The 20584-nt window shown below is 40.4% G+C and overlaps 2 protein-coding genes across 2 annotated transcripts in view; both read left to right on the top strand.

Moving 5' to 3' along the window:
- The window catches only part of pkhd1l1.1 (PKHD1 like 1, tandem duplicate 1), a 49726-nt gene extending 47843 nt beyond the window's left edge, over positions 1-1883 (top strand). Inside the window, exons 76-77 of the mRNA XM_042435056.1 lie at positions 282-435; positions 1196-1883. Coding sequence (XP_042290990.1) covers positions 282-435; positions 1196-1506 — 465 coding nt within the window. The 3' untranslated portion in view covers positions 1507-1883. The remainder of the gene's footprint in view (positions 1-281; positions 436-1195) is intronic.
- Positions 1884-3000: 1117 nt separating this feature from the next.
- Positions 3001-7091, top strand: gdf6b (growth differentiation factor 6b). Its single transcript, XM_042435023.1, has 2 exons — positions 3001-3854; positions 4111-7091. The coding sequence occupies exons 1-2, from the start codon at positions 3416-3418 to the stop codon at positions 5001-5003; spliced, it is 1332 nt and encodes a 443-aa protein (XP_042290957.1). The 5' UTR covers positions 3001-3415; the 3' UTR covers positions 5004-7091.
- Positions 7092-20584: the final 13493 nt, after the last annotated feature.

The raw sequence follows: 20584 nt of genomic DNA, 5'->3' as shown, positions 1-20584 counted from the left end.
TCTGGTTGGTTGTTGAGGGTTTTTACAGTACTTACAGTACATTTCTTACTACTTCAAGTTCTGATTTTTAATTTTCTTAATTGATTTTTTTGTCTGTTTAGTGGTCAAAAACACATTTTTCTCATCTAGAACCATCTTGAAATATTTTAGCCTAAATGAAGTTGTATTTGCTGGCTGTATTTAATTAATCATCTCCTCATTTTCAAATTTGGTACCATTTTTATCAATTTAGTTTAGAGTAACTGGTGTCTGTAAACGCTGACTTGTGATGTCGTTTGCAGGGTAACTGTGTCTCTGTGGGCGTGACGACTCTCACCGTCACAGCCAGCCTGAAGAACGCCAGTGGCCACAGCGTGGACGGACTGGAAGGAAACGCCACCATCCTGTTCAGCACCTGCTGGGCCAACTTCACCGACCTGTCCATCACCAACAGCGGTGCGTCTGCATCCTGCTTTTTTTTTAAATCAATCCTACAAACAGATCAAAACATATTTACTTTCAGATAAAGGAAGACTGTAGAGTTTACGGCCAAGATGCCAAATCTCTGATCTCTGAGAGTCTTGTCGGTTTTGGTTCCTCATTTTAATTTCATTTAATTTTCATTAAGATTAAAGTCTTTTGTTGCCACGAGGGCAACATTGTTTCAACAATTAATACAATAAAAACATCATAAACAGGCTAAGAGCTGTCACAAGTGACAAAAGAGTGAAAATAATAAGCCATTAAGATGCATAATATGATATGAAAGGTTCCTCTGTGAGAGTCAGAGTTGAATTTCACATTAAGACGAACTTTATTCCACCCTGAAAGGAAATCAGGCTTTGCAGTAAACAAATAACATAATTTATGTATTTTTTTGTTCCTACTGAAGCATATCTAAACTTTGTTACAAGGCAACTCCACATTGTGCAAGATCAAAAGTCTGTAGACATTAATAATCAGAAATAATGAGACTAATAATAATGAACATAAGCAGCTGATATGATTATGTGTATCTGCTTCTTACCAAAGGACTGAAAGACTTTGCTGTTCAGTTTTTAATGATCATTTCCTGTAGAAAGAAACGTGTTCACAACACAAATCTGGATCTTACTTCTCTGATGAAACATTTCTACATAGAAACCGTACCAAATGACTGTTAAACACTTTGTTTTTAAATGAAACACCGTAACAATGACATCTCCTCTCCGTGCAGGTGAGAACCTGACCATGGTCTTCACTCTGAAGGAGTGGGGCGCCGAGTCACGCGCCTTCTCCGTCAAGAGTATCCCGACCACCGAGCCCCCCACGACCAGCAGCCACGTCACTGAGCCACCGTCCGCCACAAGCGATCTTTCCACCGTCTCAACCACAACCCATCATACCACGACCTCAACCACAAGCGTTGAGCCCACCACCGACAACAGCATCTTCAGCTCCAGCACGGCTGTGTCTGCTGGCAGTCTGTGTCTGGTCAGTGTCATCTACGCAGTGGCCTGCTGCTCAGACGACATCCCGATATGCTAGATATGCTAGATACAGTAGTGCTGTGAAAGCTACAATATGAGGGATTAATGAAGGACTCCTGAACACCTAAACATAAAGTCTGCTACATAAAACAAATACATTCCTTAAATATTCTATGCACATGGTTATTTTTCTGTTCTCTGGGGCTCTTTTGTGTCATTATATCTAAATCTCTGTTCGGCATGATTACAAATCGGGTGCGAGATCCATATGGACTCTGTATTTTATTTTTTTTGACAGGTGCAATAGAGCTGTACTTGAAACTCTAACAGGGTGAAAGAAGAAATGAAGTTTTGTAACTGCTGCACTGTGATGATGATTATTTTTTTTGAAACTATATTTTCTCTTCAATAAATTCTATTTTTCATTGTGAAATACATCTTTCTTGTATCAGTGTTTTTCTTGATCAATGCAATTATTTTCACATGTCCATTGCTTATTCACATTATACATAAATAACATCATTCTTCCTAATCAGTACTTCAATATCAATTTTGTTTTTTTTTTGGCAAATGACACAATTTTATAAGACCGACCCAGACTGTGGCTCGTCTTCAGTCTGCCTTTGATGCTCAATCACAGACTTGTTTTAAATGCAAAGGACCGAGTTCGTGGTGTTCTCCACCTCCACCAGTGACTCTGACTATACCGCCAGTAAAACTTTGAATGGTACCAACATCACTCTTGCTGAGTCATGCAAATAGCAGACTGTTGTTCAAGATTCATATTCAACATTTGGCTCAAAAACAAACCTCTCGTATAGAATAAAAGGCTGTCTGTCTTTTTTAAACCATACAATTATATTGCAGTCGACCTTACACGTCTTGATTGCGGAGATGTTCTGTACTATCCTGCTGCTCCATTGTCACTTAAGCAGCTAAACCATGTTTATCATAGTTAATTATGCTTTATCAGTAATTACACACTTTGTACTCATCATTGTTCTCTGTATCACAAAGTTGGATGGACTTCCTTACAGACAAGAATAAATATTCATCTGATGATATTCATCTATAAAGCACTACTGCTGAAGCTGCCTCACATCTCTTATAAAATTTAAATTTTGTAACAACAGAAACAAGACCATAGACCTTAGATATCCCTCATGTGTGCACTAATGTTGGCAGAACTGGTTTCAGGCACCTTTTAAATTGAATGAACTGCAAACTGCCTTCAGTCTTTCACACCCCCTGGAGATTTAAGACTTAATTATCATTATTGTTTTAATAGCTCTTGTATCTGTTTTTATTAATTAATCCTTGATTGTGCCTGTCTGGCCCTGGTTGTGTTGCTTCTGTTTGCTGGTTGTGTCTGATTATGAAAGTTTCTTCTTCTCAGGTCTCTCTTGATAAAGAGATCAATCAATCTCAATGAGACCTGCCTGATTAAATAAAGATTTTTTTAATAAATAATACAAAGTAAAGACTCTGTCCATGGTGCTGAAGGACGCTGATTGGCTGCATGTTTCCTCGTTCACACCATGGCGCTATTTTGCGCGTCACCAGAGGGCAGGAGACTCCATGGTAAATACTGGATGCAGGGTCCACTGAAGCACACATCCAGTGAGAGTTGGACTCCTGCTTGAAAAGAGGGAAAACTCCAAAATACGGTAGAAAAAAGTCACATTTAGGAGCCATTTTGTACTTTTACAATCGAGTTTTGTTGTAGAAACTAAAATCAACTATTTTTTAGTTGTTGCGCATCTTTTCAGCGCACATCTGCTCCCCCCAAGAGGGAGGCGACGGGCGACAGAGGAACAATTAGTTTTACAGCCTTAATTTGAGCCCTCCATTTAGCCGTAACGATAACAGTACAATGTGGGCGTGTTCTCGCCCCCTTTTTAACGTTGCACCGCCTGTCCTCCGAAGCCGTGCGCACTTTGCGGAGCAACCACTTGCTGCAGAAGTGGATGCAGAGTTCAGCTCCGGCTTTGCCCCTGGTCCCCCCCCCCTCACCCGGACACAGCTCAGGCTCCGGCTCTGATAAAGGAAGAGACCAGAGGATGGATTTCTGTCACTTCACTTTTCTCTGCGGGGCTCTTGTGTTTGCGTGGGGAATCCCCTGTTTCCAGACTCTCGTTATTTTTCCCCCATCAGTCCCGAAGAGCAGCAAGGTGGCGAAGCTTTTTGATGGACAAGAGGCGTCCAAATATTTCAAGGAGTTTTACGCGCCACCTTCAATCGACAGAAATAGTAAAGCAGCATCTAAAGACTTAATTGAGCCTCATGACTACATGTTGTCTATTTACAAAACCTTCTCCACGGCGGAGAAACTGGGACTCAACGCAAGTTTTTTTCGCTCCTCAAAAGCTGCAAATACAATTGCAAGTTTTGTGGATAATGGGCAAGGTATGTGACTCTCTACTCTCTACTCTGTGTGTGTGTGTGTGTGTGTGTGTGTGTGTGTTTGTGTGTGTGCGTGCGTGCGCGCGCGCGCGCGCGTGCGTGTGCAGGTAGAATGACTCATGACTCATAGTTTGTCTCTTCCAGATTAATTCAGAGCAGACAATAGCGGGATTCTTCCTGTCATATTCCACTTCTCTGTGGTATGCACATCATCTCTGTGAGAATGTGTCTGACCCCGTTGTTTTAATGCTTTCCACAGATGACCTCCCACTCTCCCCTCTGAGGAGACAGCAGTATCTGTTCGACGTCTCAACCCTCTCCGAAAAAGCGGAGGTGCTGGGAGCCGAGCTCAGGATATACACCAAAGTGTCTGGGAATTTCAGGATATCGGAAACAGAGCCCGTCGACATCCAGCTCCTCTCCTGCCACGACCAGCAGCTGCTCGACTCCAAGACACTGGACCTCCAGGATTCCCACAGGCCAAAGTGGGAGGTGTTGGACGTGTGGGAAATATTCAAAGAGCGACAGCACCTGAGCCAGGGGAAACTCTTCTGCCTGGAGCTCAGGGCCATGCTGGACAACCCTGAGAGGGAGCTGGACCTGCACCTTCTGGGCTTGCACAGGCACAGCAGGCCCCAGCAGAAGAAAGCCATTTTAGTGGTCTTCACCAGGTCCAAGAAGAGGCAGACCCTCTTCAGTGAGAGGAGAGAGGGGAGAGCGTTACTGGGCCTTGGGAGGAAAGCCAAGGAAAGGGGTCCTGGCACCAAAGCCAGCAGGAGAAGGAGGACGGCTGCATCCAAAACGCGCCATGGGAAGAGGCACGGCAAGAAGTCCAAATCCAGGTGCAGTAAGAAGCCGCTGCATGTAAATTTCAAGGATCTGGGCTGGGATGACTGGATCATAGCCCCGCTGGATTACGAGGCGTACCACTGCGAGGGCGTGTGTGACTTCCCCTTACGCTCCCACCTGGAGCCCACCAACCACGCCATCATCCAGACTCTGATGAATTCAATGAATCCCAGCAACATGCCGCCCAGCTGCTGCGCCCCGTCCAAACTCAGCCCCATTAGCATCCTCTACATCGACTCAGGACACAATGTGGTCTATAAACAGTACGAGGACATGGTGGTGGAGTCTTGTGGCTGTCGGTAGTAGACCTGGCAGGTGTAGTGGTTTACTTTGACCTCCTTCTTGTTCTTCAGGATCTCCAGGTAGTGGGGATCAAACAGCATGATCTCTGTGTGGTGGGAAAGCTGCACCCGAAGAGAACATGGAGGTTTTTAAGAAACGTAGCGATGCATCTTCTTATCATCATGGTTAATACCTCATACGTTTGTTTTCTTGTTTGTTCTGTTAAGGAATTGTTATTGTCTCGAGGTAGTCCATCTGGTCGCCTTAAACTCTGCAGTGCCTGCCGATATCATGGATATATGATAAGATAAACTTGTCGGCAAAACTCTTCGTTTATAAGAATAGTTTGACATTTTGGGAAATACGCTTATTCACTTTCTTGCTGAGAGTTAGACGAGAAGATCGACAGCACTCTCACGTCTGTACAACAAATATGAAGCTACAGTACAGCCAGCAGCCAGCTAGCTTAGCTTAGCACAAAGACTGGAAACAGGGGGAAACAGCTAGCCTTGCACATAACCCCCCAGAAAAACCACTTGTCATTTTTACACTACAGTTTTTATATGTTAATTAGTGAGCTTTACAGGTGCTGGAAGGCAGATTGTGTTACCTGTGGACAGAGCCAGGCTAGCTGTTTCCACTTCTTGTGCTAAACTAAGCTAAGAGAGTGTATCAATCTATCATGAAAGCTTAAAATAATAAGCTTAATTCCCCCAAAAATGTTGAATTACACACATAAAATCCCCCATTCGAGGAACTGGAATCTGCTCTTACAAAACTATATTAAATAAAAACCACTTGTGCCACTTTCTGACCTTTTACCCACCACTGTTGGACACTAGCTCTGTGTGCAACTTTCATGGGCTGCACGTACAATGAAAAGTTACATAAATATGAACACGTAATATATGTATCGATAGTTACGACTCTAGATTTTCCAGTTATTTTCGAGAAGAACACCCTGTAGTAAAAATAATAGAGGTACAATGCACAGCAGAGATCTGAAACCTTAAAAAATGTGGTGCCTCAGAGCAGTCTGGCAGTAAAAAATGTGATAAATCCTTAAAAAACTTCTTGTCAAATTCATTTCAAGGGTTTAAAGATCAAAAATAGTCCATTTGTTTTCATTTAAGACATTTGATGACTGAACCAAATCGATTGATTACACTTTTGTGGCTTTCTTCCCACGATTTACTGAACTGATGAACTTCAAGTAAACATTTTTACCCCTGAAATGGAAATCATGAGCAATATCTCTGCCAGGTTTAGAAAACAGATTTTCAGCACTTGACATGGCCTATGACTCAGGGAACGTACTCGAGTGCCAGAGAGAATGGGAAGTCCCTTTTTCAGATAAAAACAAAACAAGTACATTTCCACCAACAGCGCCGCACCAGTTTACTTACCGTTTGTGTTTGGAGGAGATACATATTTTTGTCTGTAATGCACTGATGTTCAAAGGTACCATGTGTAAATATTTGATATGGAAATAATAATTTATGTTCTATGAATAAGTTATTGCATTTTAATTGTCTGCATTGTTCCGTTACAACTTCCAGACTGCATGAGTCACACATCTGGATGTTCAGGTTCAAATAAACACATGTGGGTACAGTTGTGGAAAAGAAACGTGACAGCTATGTTCTGGTCACAGACTGTGAAATCCTGTTGTACTATCAGTGTTTTTTGTTGTATATAAATAGGAAATAATTACTCACCAAATGAAAAAAACATTGCTTTCTGTTTGGTGGATTTATTTTTAGGCTATACAGTTGTTTAAAATATTAGTAACACATTTTAGCCTCTTGTATTTTGTTATGTTTTGCATTATTTACTGGAATCTGAAAATAATATATTATACTGATTGATACTGACTATCAGAAAAGTGAAAGGATAAATCAGTGTTATGCCACAATATGTTTTTTATTTTACTCCTATGGCACAGTTGTAAACTGACACAGTATTACAGAGAAATTCATGATAATGAATGTTTTTTCTACAGTGTAAAAAAATCAGTAAAATTGTTTAACCAAATGAATCTATTCTTATAAAATGTATGAACTGTAAGATATGTAGAGTAATGGGCAAATTAAAGTGTATTGAACTATGTTTTCTGGTTGCAGTGTTGAATTTAGTGACACTACATTGCTTTTTGTTTATTTCACTGTGGTTTATACACTTATTTATGGTACTTGTTCTTAATTTGATCTTTCTTTTACCAGTATTATGTGAGAAGCATTTTCTCCACGTGGTAACATTTAATCCTTATGTCACTCTTCCAGCAGTTTTACCTTCAAATCAGTTCTTTATCAATCCACAAGTCAGGCATTAACAGCTTAATTAAGACAGAAGTCTTAATTGTCCCACATGGGAAATCTGGATTGCAGCATGGCAAAAAAAAGACATCAAAACAGACTCGTCCATCACTAAAACTGAATAAAAAAAGACATATCAGTTGGAAAAACAGTGGGAGGTAATGTATGACGAGTCATGACAACAGACAAGTCTTGCTTTTAACAAGGGGGTTGTAAAAATAATTGCTGTCGTGCAAATGGAGTGATTTTAATTCATACTTGAAAGGAATGGTTGCAGCTATTGCACCTGACCGTGTCACCCAGCACTTTTCAAGTTACAAAGTGCTTTACAGTAACATAAGGAAGTAAAAAGTTACTAAAACCCAAAACAAACATGAAAGAAAAAAAAATCATAATTGGATGATTAAAACAAATGACCATAAATCAAGAGAAATTCACAGGATAAAGACGAGTTTTAAGGAGGGATTTAAAGGAGGATATTGACTGAGGATCCACACTTGAGGGGTCCAGACAGCAAAAGCTGGATGAGGTGATTTGTGGGACCCTGCCAGAGGATCAGGGGCCTTTTCATAAAAGTGATTTGCCAGCACTTTTTACACGCAGATCGCAACGTCATGTTTCACGAATGATTGTTGCCCACAAATTGCAATTAAATTTAGGAGTTCTGCGGTGCTCTTGCATGAGTTACAAGTATAGAGTTTGTTTTGACAAGTGAAACGTGTCTAAATTCACAAATGAGGAAATGAAGTCATGTTGTAAATTTGGTGTGACCGGCCGCAGGTTTGGAACGAGTTAGCAGATCACAGATACAAGGAGAGGCCTGATCATAAAGGGCTTTAAAAAAAAAAAGTGGTAAAATCTTGTGGTCACTTCTCTTAGACCGTGTTAAAAACTGGCAGCAGTGTTTTGTAGAAATGTTTTGCATGTTTCACCTCCTGAGAACAAAATAAAGTGCATCACAGTAATCAAGTCTAGAAGAAATTAAAGCACTGAAGACTTTGTCATCTGTTCTTTTATCAGCATGAATAGCATGAATGTCTATACCTTCACCATAAAGGAAGCAGCTAAAACTTTGTATTTAAGAAGAGTACCAGCGGTAATTATCTGCTTTCTGACTCTTCTGTTCAAAAATGTTTGAGATTTGCTCACCAATACTGACCATCTTCATCAATATGTTCAATATGTGTTTTTTGTTGTTTACAGTCATTTAAAGATACAGTGCACTTAAAGCAGTTCTCCACTGATTTATCTTTGCACTTATAACTAGGGCTGGGTATCGTTTAAAACATTATGATACCAGTACCAATACCAGTACCCTTAAAGTGAAACCGAAACTTTTTTTTTCTACTTCATTTGATTCCTATCATGTGCATTCAGCTGTGTAAATGCCGCCACTCCTCTCCATCCAAATTATTTTTACACAAATACATTTTGAAAGTGTTCAGATTGGTAAAATATTTATTTTTGTGGTATCTCGGCACGCTGAGCTCCCAACTCCGTCAAATACACCACGCTTAACTTCACCACCACAGACTGTAGCTGCTGCGGCAGTGGGCCAATCACATGTTGCATTAAATTGAAGGCTGCAAGAAAACCATACAAATAGTCATTTTTTTGTAGATCTGGGCACAAAAAGGATCAAACGCAGGTATCATTTGACTGGAGAAGTTTTGATAGGTATCCCCAGATTCCATACAGAAGTGGGCCACTTCAGGCAATGATGCAGCACTGCTGGCCTTCTTCTGGCCCGCACAAAATGGATGTGAGCCTGAAATGGCCCCCATAGCAAATATGGCCCAAATATCCCAAATCAAATGTGGGCCTTTTTTGGTAAAGATGCGGTGCTCTCAGATATGTCTATTCTGGATGTTGGCCAGTTCTGGTTTATCTGGTTTGCTCTTGGTTGACATACGGCTTGCTTGTGGACCCAGATCTTGGAAACAGGAGCAAACCGCCCAAGTGCCATCATTCCACACGGTATGTGGGTCAGATCTGGGATCAAGTACCGATAACCAGCCCCACTTATAACACTGTCTGACTCACAGTGCAGTAGAACCAGAGATAATGTCATGCATTCTCATGGTGCCTACACTACCCACAATGCAACTTGACTTAATTCACTTGACTGTACAGAGTCTTGTGTGTCATGCTAATAGCAGCTAATGTAGCTTTTAGCTACTAGCCTCAAGCAGAGATGAGGAGCAGGCTAAAGAGGTCTGGTAAGATCACTTCTTTCTAACTCCACACCAACAGATTTTTTTTCATTTTCAAATTTGTAGTCTTCAGCCTGAACCGATGCTGACTTAAGTGACATCAAGTGAATTTATCAGACTTCACACATCTCCCTCTGGAGACACAAACGATTTTTATACAACTTAACTTGCACATGCAGTAGTACACCTGAAAACAGACTTTGATGTGAAAAAAACAGTGGAGTTACCCTTTAAGCACACTCAGTACGGATCAATACAGTATAAACAAGCGGTTGGGAACTTGGAGACTCATTCGTCATCTTCTCTGGTGTTAAAGGGATGAGCGGGGTGAGTGATAGTTTGCAGGGTGAAATCAGGGTCAGCAGACAAGTGGAAAGAGTGCCATCTTTCATGGGTGGGCTGTGTGTGTGTGTGTGTGTGAGGGACTAATATGGGACAAACAAATTGGTGGGCAGATGCAATGACTGACCTCCCTTTAGTCTAGAGCCACACTGGGTCCCCTGCCCCTCAGACAATGGCAAAGGAGGATCTCGACATCAGATTAAGGCTGCCTTTTCCTCACGGATGGTCAAAGGTCAAGTGGCCCATTGTCTCCGGGGGCTGTGGACATTAAACAACGTACACGTCCCCCTTAGAAAAAGGGCAGCAATCAAGAGAGGAGGGAGGAGGGCGAGGGGAAGGAATGTGAGTGATGCTCTCTGAGGGCCTCGCTGTCTCTTCCCAAACAACAAGGTGAGATATAAAAAAGGGGCGGCCGGTTTCCAGCAGCTGCTCTGAACAGCCAGCGGAGGACAAAAGACTGGAATGTACCGTCTCTATAGCGGCGTACGGAGGCGTTTCTGCACTGTGTCTCCCTGTGGCAGATTTGCTGTGAGATGGAGAAAAATATTTGCTGGGGAAACAAAGCCGGGTGTAAATCGAGTGCAGGATTCAGCTGTTGTTATCAGAGGGAAGGCGAATATAACTGGGAGCTCATGTTTTTCTGTTTTCTCGCTGAGTTTTTCTGTGATGTTAAATGTTACACACATGTTCGCGGGGCAGGAAGAGAAAGTTAAGACGGGATAAGGAATGATCACAGTGACAGAGATCTGGAACAAAATATTTTGTGTGTTTCCAAGAAATCTCAGACAATCAGAGCAGAAAAAGAGAAAAACTTTCTCTTGAAGTATTTACCCAACACATGTCACCCTTGTTTTCTTTTAGTCAGAGGCAAAAGTGATGCCCTGTCATCTTGACCTCTGTGTTTGCTCTGGTAAACGCAGCCTGTTAGAGGCTTTAGAGAGGATTTCCTCTCCGTGGAGTCAGATGGCAGCAGGCTCAAAGCCCTCAGACGGACATACGAGGGAGGTGACATGTTAACTCCTTCTGTTGGTTAAGTAAACTTTTGTGTTTTCTTCTGCAGGTCAAAAGACGTCTAGATATCTAGGAAAGTTTTTTTTTAGAAAACAGCATTCAGTTACTATAATTTAATGTGAAGCAGACACAGACTACACTTTAAAATATATAATATAAGATACAAATACTGTTGCGGCAACAATTATAGAGTCTAAAAAACGCTGACTTTTCACCCAAAGTCAGCCCTGTTGTGACTTTTAGACGTATTTTTAGCTTCAAATTAACACATCGGTGCTCACTGGGTTAATTGTCTGTGCTGATTTCTTTTAGATTAGCACTCAGAAGATTAAAACAACTGTGTGTTTAAAACAGAAAACTAACCTGAGTGTTAGAAGACAGTCTAAGTTAATTTAGTCCAAATCCAATGCAATTGAATTTACGTATAGTTGTATCTTACTCTGCTTGGTTTATGTGTTAAGTGTGCTTATTGTTGCTCTGCGTATCAGCCGGCATCAAAAAATGCTTATAATCAGTTTTGCTCGGTTGGGTTTCATTGTCTTGTCTTGCATGTATTGTATAGTGGAAACTGTTGCTGTATTATTGTCCTAATGTTTGGCTGTTGCTCTGCAGAGCTTGTACACCGTCTTGAGAATGCTTATTTTATTGCTTTAGTGTCTTTATGGCACCTTTTTGTCCTCTGTGTGTAATTTTTAACCATCACTTCACTGGTTTCAGAACATGCAGTTGAAAATTAGCCAGTTGGCTAATAACACTGGCACATTTACAGGACTTTTAATTACTGTCCTTATAAATAAATAAATTAAATGACACTCAAATATGCAATACTACCCTAACTTTTCTTGATACTTTTGAAGTTAAGAATTAAACATTATGCACAATTATCTCACATCTTGGATGAAATCCTGCGTTGACAGTGATCAACTAAATATTTGTTGAAAAATGCACGATAAAGGATTCTCTTTAACTGTAATAAATGTATTTACTTTATATACATCTACTCAGATGTAACTGAAATTTAAGAGAAGTTCGATGATCTTTCTTCTCATGCAAACTGACACAGACTTGGAGGAGAGATATTACACAGTTGAGTGAGTAAACAAAGTGATGGAGGAGGAGGAAGAGGAGGTCAGAGTAGTTTAATCTCATCCTGGCCGACAGGTGTGTCTTCTGTGGATCAGTGCTGCTGGCAAAACAGTGTCTCCATGAATGTCACTTGAACAACAGAAGTCCCCCCAGGGTTTGGATTTATGAATTTAAAACACAAAGTGACACACATACTGTGCAGATTCTGGTTTTGACTGCGTCCCAAATAATATAAATCTAAATATACGATACACACAAATGCTGACTGTGAACTATTTTGTCTGTCAGTAGAACATAGAGATGATTGATTAAAAAGATTGGAGCACATATTTAACCTTCAGATTTGGAGATGCTGAAAAGCTCGTTTCACAAGACGTCCCTGCAGCTGGTTGCACCGCTGTCCATAATTTGTTGTAATTTGTATCAGCTGTGAGGAGATTCCTCATTTCATTTGAGAACAATGGTGTCCATCAACACTACATTAAAGAATCGAGTTATTTTAGTCAGCATGCAGCCTTTTACAAGTGTTTTTAATTTTTATCATTTTCCAGGATGAACTCCCAACAAACTGAAAACACTGTTTATATTATTTATTGTTAAGGATCCCCTTTAGCTTTTGCTGACACAGTTCAAAGTTCAAGGTTAACGTTACTGGTGTTCTTAGGCTGCGTTCACACCAAATCCAGCAATGTGTGAAAAACAGCAGCCCTCCTATTCATTTAAATGGGGTCAGTGCGTTTACGCTGCAGGAGGGGGGACCGTATAGAGGCCAGCAAAAAAAAAACATAGCAGCCGTTCGACAAGAAGTTGAACCAGAATCAACTCAGCTGTGGTGGCCAATCACATACACGCAAACACATATTCCTGGTGGATTTATTTGTAACATAAATGCCGTATTTGACTGTTTACCTCACGTCGAAAGATAAAACAGTCGGCTTTGCGAGTTGTAAAGTCCTTTCTGTGAGTGTTACAAACCGCTGTGCAGTGTTTTGACTTCTGATAAATCCTTAAATGCATTAATGTGTAACTCCAACTCAACTTCCTGGATCTTATTTCATTGTCTCACTTCAAAACAACACGCCTGAACCACCTGAACCCCCTGCGTCATAGTGCCGGATTTGGTGTGAATGCAGCCTAAAAACTGCACACTTTAGAGGTGCACGAGCAATGTTTCTAGTCCTCCTGAGGTCTGTTAGTACACACAAATATACATATACATAAGACAAGATCTATACATGAACAGCTATTAAAGAGTTTGAAAGAAATGTAGATCATAGTGTGCAGTTTGGGACTTTTTCACAGACAACATTTTTGCATGTGACAGTAGGAAAAGCAGTAGGTATAAATAATAAAATTAACGGTGGCTGAAGTTCATTTAGCTGCTTCGGTTTCAGGGTCTGTTCATGTTGGCTCACTGTCACACTGTCATGACCACTGGGATGCTTGAATATAATGAACCCATCATTAATATTATCAGTAACATCTGTTCTTTTCTTGCTATGTGACAAGTCAAAAAAGTCTGCGGTGTAAAAGGCCTATGGTGACATTTTTTCTTTTTAAATTAACACTTAATCAAAAAAAAATTAAACACAGTCAGGGGTTTCGCAACAGAAGTCACAACAGATGAAAAATACTAATCAAAAACATTGAATAAAGCACATAAATCCAGTGTTTTATAAGCTTTTTTGTTAAAATAGTTTTAATGTGCTGTTTGAAATAAAAGACTAAAAGTCTAGGGTCTATGGTAATATTATTTTACATTTATCAGTAGGAATTATCTTATCATTAATGATACTTTGGTATCAAACACTTGGCTGCTCCTCATATAATCTGGAGGAGTCAGTCAGTCACTTGTTTGGTGTTTGGTTGGTTGTCATGGTGTTTTTTAATGTCATGTGTGGTCTCTTCCTGTTTGTCCTTCTCTTGAATCGTTGCGGCCTGTAACTGATGCAAACAACAGTTGCACATTTAGTAAAGTAGAAAACAGAGATCCAACTCTCTGCTTGATTCAGGATGTTTTTTGATGTGTGTAAATGCTTTACCTTACTCTGGTCATTCTGTAACATTTCCTACATTTTTGTGGAGGGATTTTCCTCCTCGTTACTACTGTTGTCATGTTATGTTGCACCAAGCAGCATCTACCTCGACTTAAAGCTGAAGCCAGAGTGGAAGTAACTTCTCTGGCTTCAACTGACTCCTGTTTAACTTCTCTCCAGAAATACTGAGACAATAATTTTTTATGGTTCCTCTAAAATATTGAAAGTCTTCTTTGCTTTTTTGTTCTCCACATCTTCAATTATTGTGCCATACTGCTTAAGTTCAACAATAAATTGGTGAAAGCCGGCTCTCTGGGCTTCAAACAGACTGCAATGAAAACCAAAACAATACAGGTTTTTTTTTTCCACTTTTTGTAGTTATAATATCTTGAGCAATGTTGTCCATCACTGAGCACTTAAATATAGAAGTAGGAAATATAATATTCATCTTAAGAGAGCACTTCAGCAAGAAGGGCTCATTTGTCTCACTTTGAGAAATGTTACAGACTGGTGTTCAGCAATTAATTTCAAAACCCTTTCAGGGGAATTTGGCAAATGAATCAAAGCTCTAAGGCTTTTGCATTTTAAATTCTAAGGTTCCTTTGTGATTTCTCTTACAGGTTTTCACAATTGTTAACACACATTTTCCGAATCTTTAGCTCATTTTCTGAAAACTCTAAACACTAAACCACAAACACAAAATGCACAACTCTACAAATCTCAAAGCAAACACTGCCTTCCAAACTGTTTTATCTCTTTCCAAAATGTTTTTTTTTGCATCAAAATGACACACACACACACCATCTTATGTTGGATCTGTTTACCAACCAAAACCACACTGATCAGCAGGTTTATGCCTTTTGTATTTTCAGTGTTACGCTGTAGCTGGTTGTAAATGTTTATCTACTCAAATATAAATAGATAAACATACACAAAAGCAATACAGTAACTTTTCTTTTCTAAATGTAGTATTTTTGAACACTTCTTTCACGTCTTTCACTTCACATATCCAACAGGAGAAAACCAGAAAAAACATTCAGTAAGATTAAAAAAAAAAAAAAAGTGGCTCATTTTTTCAAAACTCAAAAAAGACAAAAACAAATGTAAAATGCATTCTGCCTCCTCCTCGGTCTGATCACATCTACATCACAAACGATGGGCTGAACTCTCTGCCCAGCCTTCCTCATACTCAATGCATGGTTCATCTGAGACAACTGTCCTTCCTCGTCCTCCTCTTCCTCTCACTCCTTGACCTCTAGCTCTTGCTTCACCATCGACCTCCATTTTCCTCCTAAACAGGAGAACTCATCTGCTAAAGCTCTGATTTCTAATTAAGCAACTAGTGTTTACACCTGTGAGGAAATAAAGTAAATAAAGTTTGGTGTTTTTATTGGTGTTGTTTTCCAAAAGAACACAAGAGATTTTAATTTGAAACGTTGTGCCTCATGCAGAGAGCTGTGTGCAGTGTTTTGCATCAAGTGTGATTTAGAACTGAGTGTAAAGCAGATATTGTGCTTGCAATTTTGCACATTTGGTTTAGGGATTCGGTACATGAGTTTCAGGTTTCAGTGATTTGCGTTTCAAGTTCCAATTTTAGTGTGCAAACATCCGTGAAAAACTGTAATTTATCCCGTTTTGCTGTCTCAACAAAAACTGATGTCCACCATGTATTTGTGTGTGTTTTTCAGTTGTTTTTCTTTTTTTTTTTCTTTTTTTTTTGAAAAGGGACAATGCGCATTAATCAACATTCAAACAAATGTAAATGTACCCGAGTTTGCCAGAAGGCTGGTTTTCATCGGCGGTCCCTTTGCTTGATGTTGTTCGGCATCCTGGAATAATAAAAATACTACAATATGTACAGTAGTTAAAACATACTACATTGTTTTAAGTGTCCAAACAGTAAAACCTGAACTTTTGTCCCTTTTTTTTTAAGTTCAAATAAAGAATCAGTTTTCACTTGTTAAAACAACACAGACTCATTGTGCACTGATCCGACTCTTCCCCATCTGAAAGCTCATATCTGTCCTTTTCTGTCTCTTATTTCCCCTCGCACTAACCCCACTCTCACCCTGGCTTTATCTGTCTCTCTCTCAGCACATGTACTCTGGATACACATGTTATGTTTCCGCACTTTGAACAAGATCCTCCAGTTGCATTCCCATACTTGATCTTTTCTGGTCTCGTACAGATTGTGACCTCGGGGTGAAGGTTTCATAAGAGGGCAGCTGGAGCAGATCCACATTTTTTGACATCTTAAAGACTCACATTATCCACAACATCTCATAATGGTAAAGTTTTATAGAGATTGGAAAAGTCCTGATACTACTCCTTTTTTCGTCTGTGATGCACCTGAGGGGGAGGACAAAGAGAGCAGTGAGGGTTGACTGTGTGGAGAGGAAAAGGAAAGGAGGAGAGAGAGGGGGAGATGAAATAAAAGGAGAAAAATCAACGTGAAGAAAGAGATGAGAGAAAGAGGATAATGGATGAGAGACAACAAGTAAAGGAAAGAAATACAGATAAAAGATAAACTGAAGCAAAGTGAGTTTTGGAGGAGAAAGAGATGAGAAGAAGAAGAGGAAGAGATAGACAAAGGAAGAAAGACAGATTATGAAAAGAAAAAGGAAGTAAGAAAGTTTAAAATATTAAGAATGAGAAAGAGGGAAGCATGGAAGCCAGACAGAGAAATAGAGAAAGAGGAAAGAAACAAGATACAAGAGAGGAGATGAAAGGAGAGAAAGATTCGGGGGGGGGGGGGGGGGGGGGTAGAGAGGAAAGAAAACAGAAACCTTGAGCTTGAGAAAGAAGAGCGGAAGGAAATCCAATAAATAAATAGAAAAACAATTAAAGAGAAAGGATGTGAGGAGAAAAAAAGGAGCAGAACGTGTCAGTTACATACATACAAGTGATAAATAAAGAAAAAATCTAGGTAAATGAGTGCGGAAACGTGCGGTAAATGCTTCTATAGCTGATGGTATTTGTTGCCTCAGAGAAGAAAAATTCCTAAAAACGACAATTTTTCATCATCATCTTTATCCTGTTATGAAACATTTCTATCCCTCCATGCACGAGGCGTGAGAGGTCACTGAAAGCTCTGATAAATGTGAAAATGATGAGACTTACTGTGTATGCTATGGGCTTCACAGTCACCTGATCTGAGCGTTGTGTTAAGGCCTCTTTACACTCTGTGTCAAATCTTTTATCGTCAATCCAAAACGTTGTCCCAGATCTCACTGTGAGACTCGTCCATTGAGTGAAAATTTGGAGTTTTGGAAACCAAAGACAACAAAAGACAAAAAATCTGACAGATATTTAAGACCAAATTCCCACAATGTGACTGCTGCTACGACCTACAACTACAAACAAAATAATCAGATTACGACAAGAAATGAAACACAATACTAGTGTGACATTTCCTTTATCCGTTGAATTTGAATAAAGATTCTTTAGCTGGGATTTAAAAGTGATGATTGTAGCTGTTCGGTATGAAGGTTCATTCCCGGCTTTGGAAATAGTTTGACAGAACGAGCCCGACTCAAGATCCACTTACTCATCAGCGGAGTTTGCATAGTTGTCATAGTGTAGTCATGACTTCAGTTCAGTTTATTTTATTTCACCAGATAATCTGCTCAGTGTCTGCTTTGTTACAGTTACATGATTAAATTAAATAGACAATTAAATAGATGTGTTGAAAGATGGATTTGGTTGAAATCAATAGAAAAAGCTTGTACTTGGACCTTAAATAAGTCAAGAATGAATTTACATGCTTAAAGGAGGAGTTCACATTTTGTCAAGTTTGTCTTAAAACAACAGTCAGGAGCCCAAATGAACATTGAAACATGTTTTTCCTGCTGTAATCATTCCTCCTGCTCATACTGACTGTTACAAGATCCCTTCATAAAGCACTTACAATGTAAGTGATAGAGGACAAAATCCACAGTCCTCCTGTGCAAAATGTATTTAAAAGTTAATCTGAAGCTAATATGAAGCTTCAGACATCCAAATCAGTCCGATCAGTGCCAAAGTCTCTTTTTTGTCACTATACTTCCACCGCAGCTCAACAGGGAAACACAAAGAGGGAATTGGATGCTAAAATGACTGTAAATGTGGCAGATATCCACTTGATATGACTAACTCAGACTGCTGAAGCCTCACATAAGCTTCACATTCGACTTTTAAAGGCATTTTTGCACTAAATGACTGTGTAGACACACTGTGGATTTTGGCCTCCATCACTTACATTGAAAGCACATTTGAAGGGGATCTTTTAATACAGCGAGGAAAACCTCTTTCGCTTTTCATATGGACGCCTGACTTGAAAAAATTGTGAGCCCGTCCTTTAATTCTACACTTTGTACAGCCTGATGTGGCCGTACTGTGACTGCGGGTCGTGCACATTTGAAAATGAACTTGAAAGAGAGGGTTGAGAGAAAAAGTGAGAGGAAGTCTATCAAACAGAGAAAAATGTGAGTGTGTGTGTGTTGTGTGTGTGTCAGCTCCCTGTCCCCACAGCAGAGCCCCATCAGTCAGGCCTTTTGGCAGCAGAACAAACCGGGCAGAGTTACTTTTTAGCGGGTGTTCCCCTTTTCTCCTCTCCGCAGCCTTTTACTGTCACACGGGGATCTAAATGATGAGGACACGCAGAACACGCAGATGTTTGCAATATCTCTCTAATATGAACTCTCTCATACGGACGCACCTGGCTCTGATTTGTCTGAGATAGAGCATGTAGCGTGTGCACTTGACATCAGTTTTTATGTGTGCAGAAAGATACTTAAAGGAAAGAGAGAAGAGGTGGGAGAGGTGGTGGTGGTGGTGGTGGTGGTGGTGGTGGGATGGGCGGGGGGGGGGGGGGGTTGTAAGTAAAAACAGAGCAACTGTCGCTCACATGCCCGGCACAGAATGATAATCAGGGCCCTGGCTGCTTTTGTACATGAGCAGCTTTGGTTTTGGGTGACAGCGCTGGTAGTGTTGTTTTACAGTCAGTCTGCAGTTGGAAATAAAAACCAGACGAGGCGGGCTCCTCAGCCAAAATCAGTCCCCCCGGTAATTAAAAGTGCCTGCTGAGAGCTCTTTACTACACGCAGCCAGATCACTGATCATCACTGCCCGATCACATCAAAAGGAAATGACACAGGACACAAGGCGAGCCATTAGTGAGTCGATTTCCCCAAAAAGATCACAGGGAGTCATTGGGCGGTTGATTACCTACAGATTGTCTGTTCTTTCTCCACCTTTCCACCCGCAGGGAGAGAGGCACATTTCTTAAAACTCTTCTTCTGTGATTTGATTTGATGCCTCATCATTATGCCCAATATTTCCATTATATTTCAGTCAATTAAAACCAAGACTATGTAACTTTTGCTAAATAGCGGCCACTGTGGCTAGAGCTGGTAATTACAGGATAAAGACACATTGAATTTGCCTCCATTTTGGACTGTTGACTTTATATAAATATGGATGACGTGTCTCCACTTCCTACCACTATGCAAAAGTGAAGCCAAATTATCTGCTGCCATCTTGTTTGTTGACGTCATTTGGAGCCAGAATTATTATATCATCAAATAACTATTTAAAAACAAATTTAGGAGAAAAATGAGCACTTGGACAAACATGAGAATGACAAAAACTACCTAAAATTTATTTGACATCTACTTTGATTTTTTAGTTTGGCTCTTGTCCCATCCACTAACATGGAGGGGGCGGGACTTTTGACCTACACTTCAGCCAGCCACCAGGGGGCGATCGAGAAGTTTTGGCTTCACTTTTGGGGAGCCGTCATGTCGTCCATCTTTGTATGCAGTCTATGTTTCAGACCGTTTCGAGGGTCGCTAGGGTTAGGGGAAGATCACGGTTCGGGTTAAATTGATCACTCTCATGATATCTTTCACAAATCAAGGGTTACCATCAAGACACGGCCCAATTTGAGGCCATGAAAAACAACAGCATCAGTTGTTTCTGCAAATGCCCCAAAACAACATTTGTTTAGCAGCTGTAGTAATTATGGCTCGTGTCCGTTGGGAGCAGAGGTTCTTTTGTACGAAAAGATTTCTGATCACGTCACAAATATGTTTATAGTTGTTTCCAAACGGCCACACTCAAAGGCGGAGCGAAAAGCCGGAAATCATAGAGAGAGCAGAGACATATGATAATTGTTTAAATATGGAGATAACAGTGCATATTTTCAGCAGGTCTTCCCTGGAAGGCATTAATAGTTTTGCACTCGGTTGTACACATGAAAAGTGCCAGAAATAGTTGTGTAACGAGTGAAGAAAGAGAGCTGGAGAAAGGTTCAAACGCTGCTTACTTTCTCACATCCGCACGTCTGGCCAATCACCGCATGAAGTGGGTGTGTTTGCTGGATTGTTGGTTTCAGAAAGTTTAAGAAATTGGCGGACGCAGCCCCTCTTTATCTGACGTTGGAAAGGTGTTGGGGGGGGGGGACAGGTTTTCCAAAGCTGTTCTACTGCTGTAATCCATTGCAAGTCGGAAGTTGATAGTTCGGTATTTCCGACTTCCAATCTAAATGCATCCAAGTGCATCTGCTCAGGAAAACATGGACGCCAGCAGCAAACTCATGCTTGGAGGGTCATGAACATGCA

Source organism: Thunnus maccoyii, chromosome 15, assembly GCF_910596095.1.
Source record: "Thunnus maccoyii chromosome 15, fThuMac1.1, whole genome shotgun sequence".
Classification (NCBI taxonomy): Eukaryota; Metazoa; Chordata; class Actinopteri; order Scombriformes; family Scombridae; genus Thunnus; species Thunnus maccoyii.
This window is presented reverse-complemented; position numbering and strand designations above follow the sequence as displayed.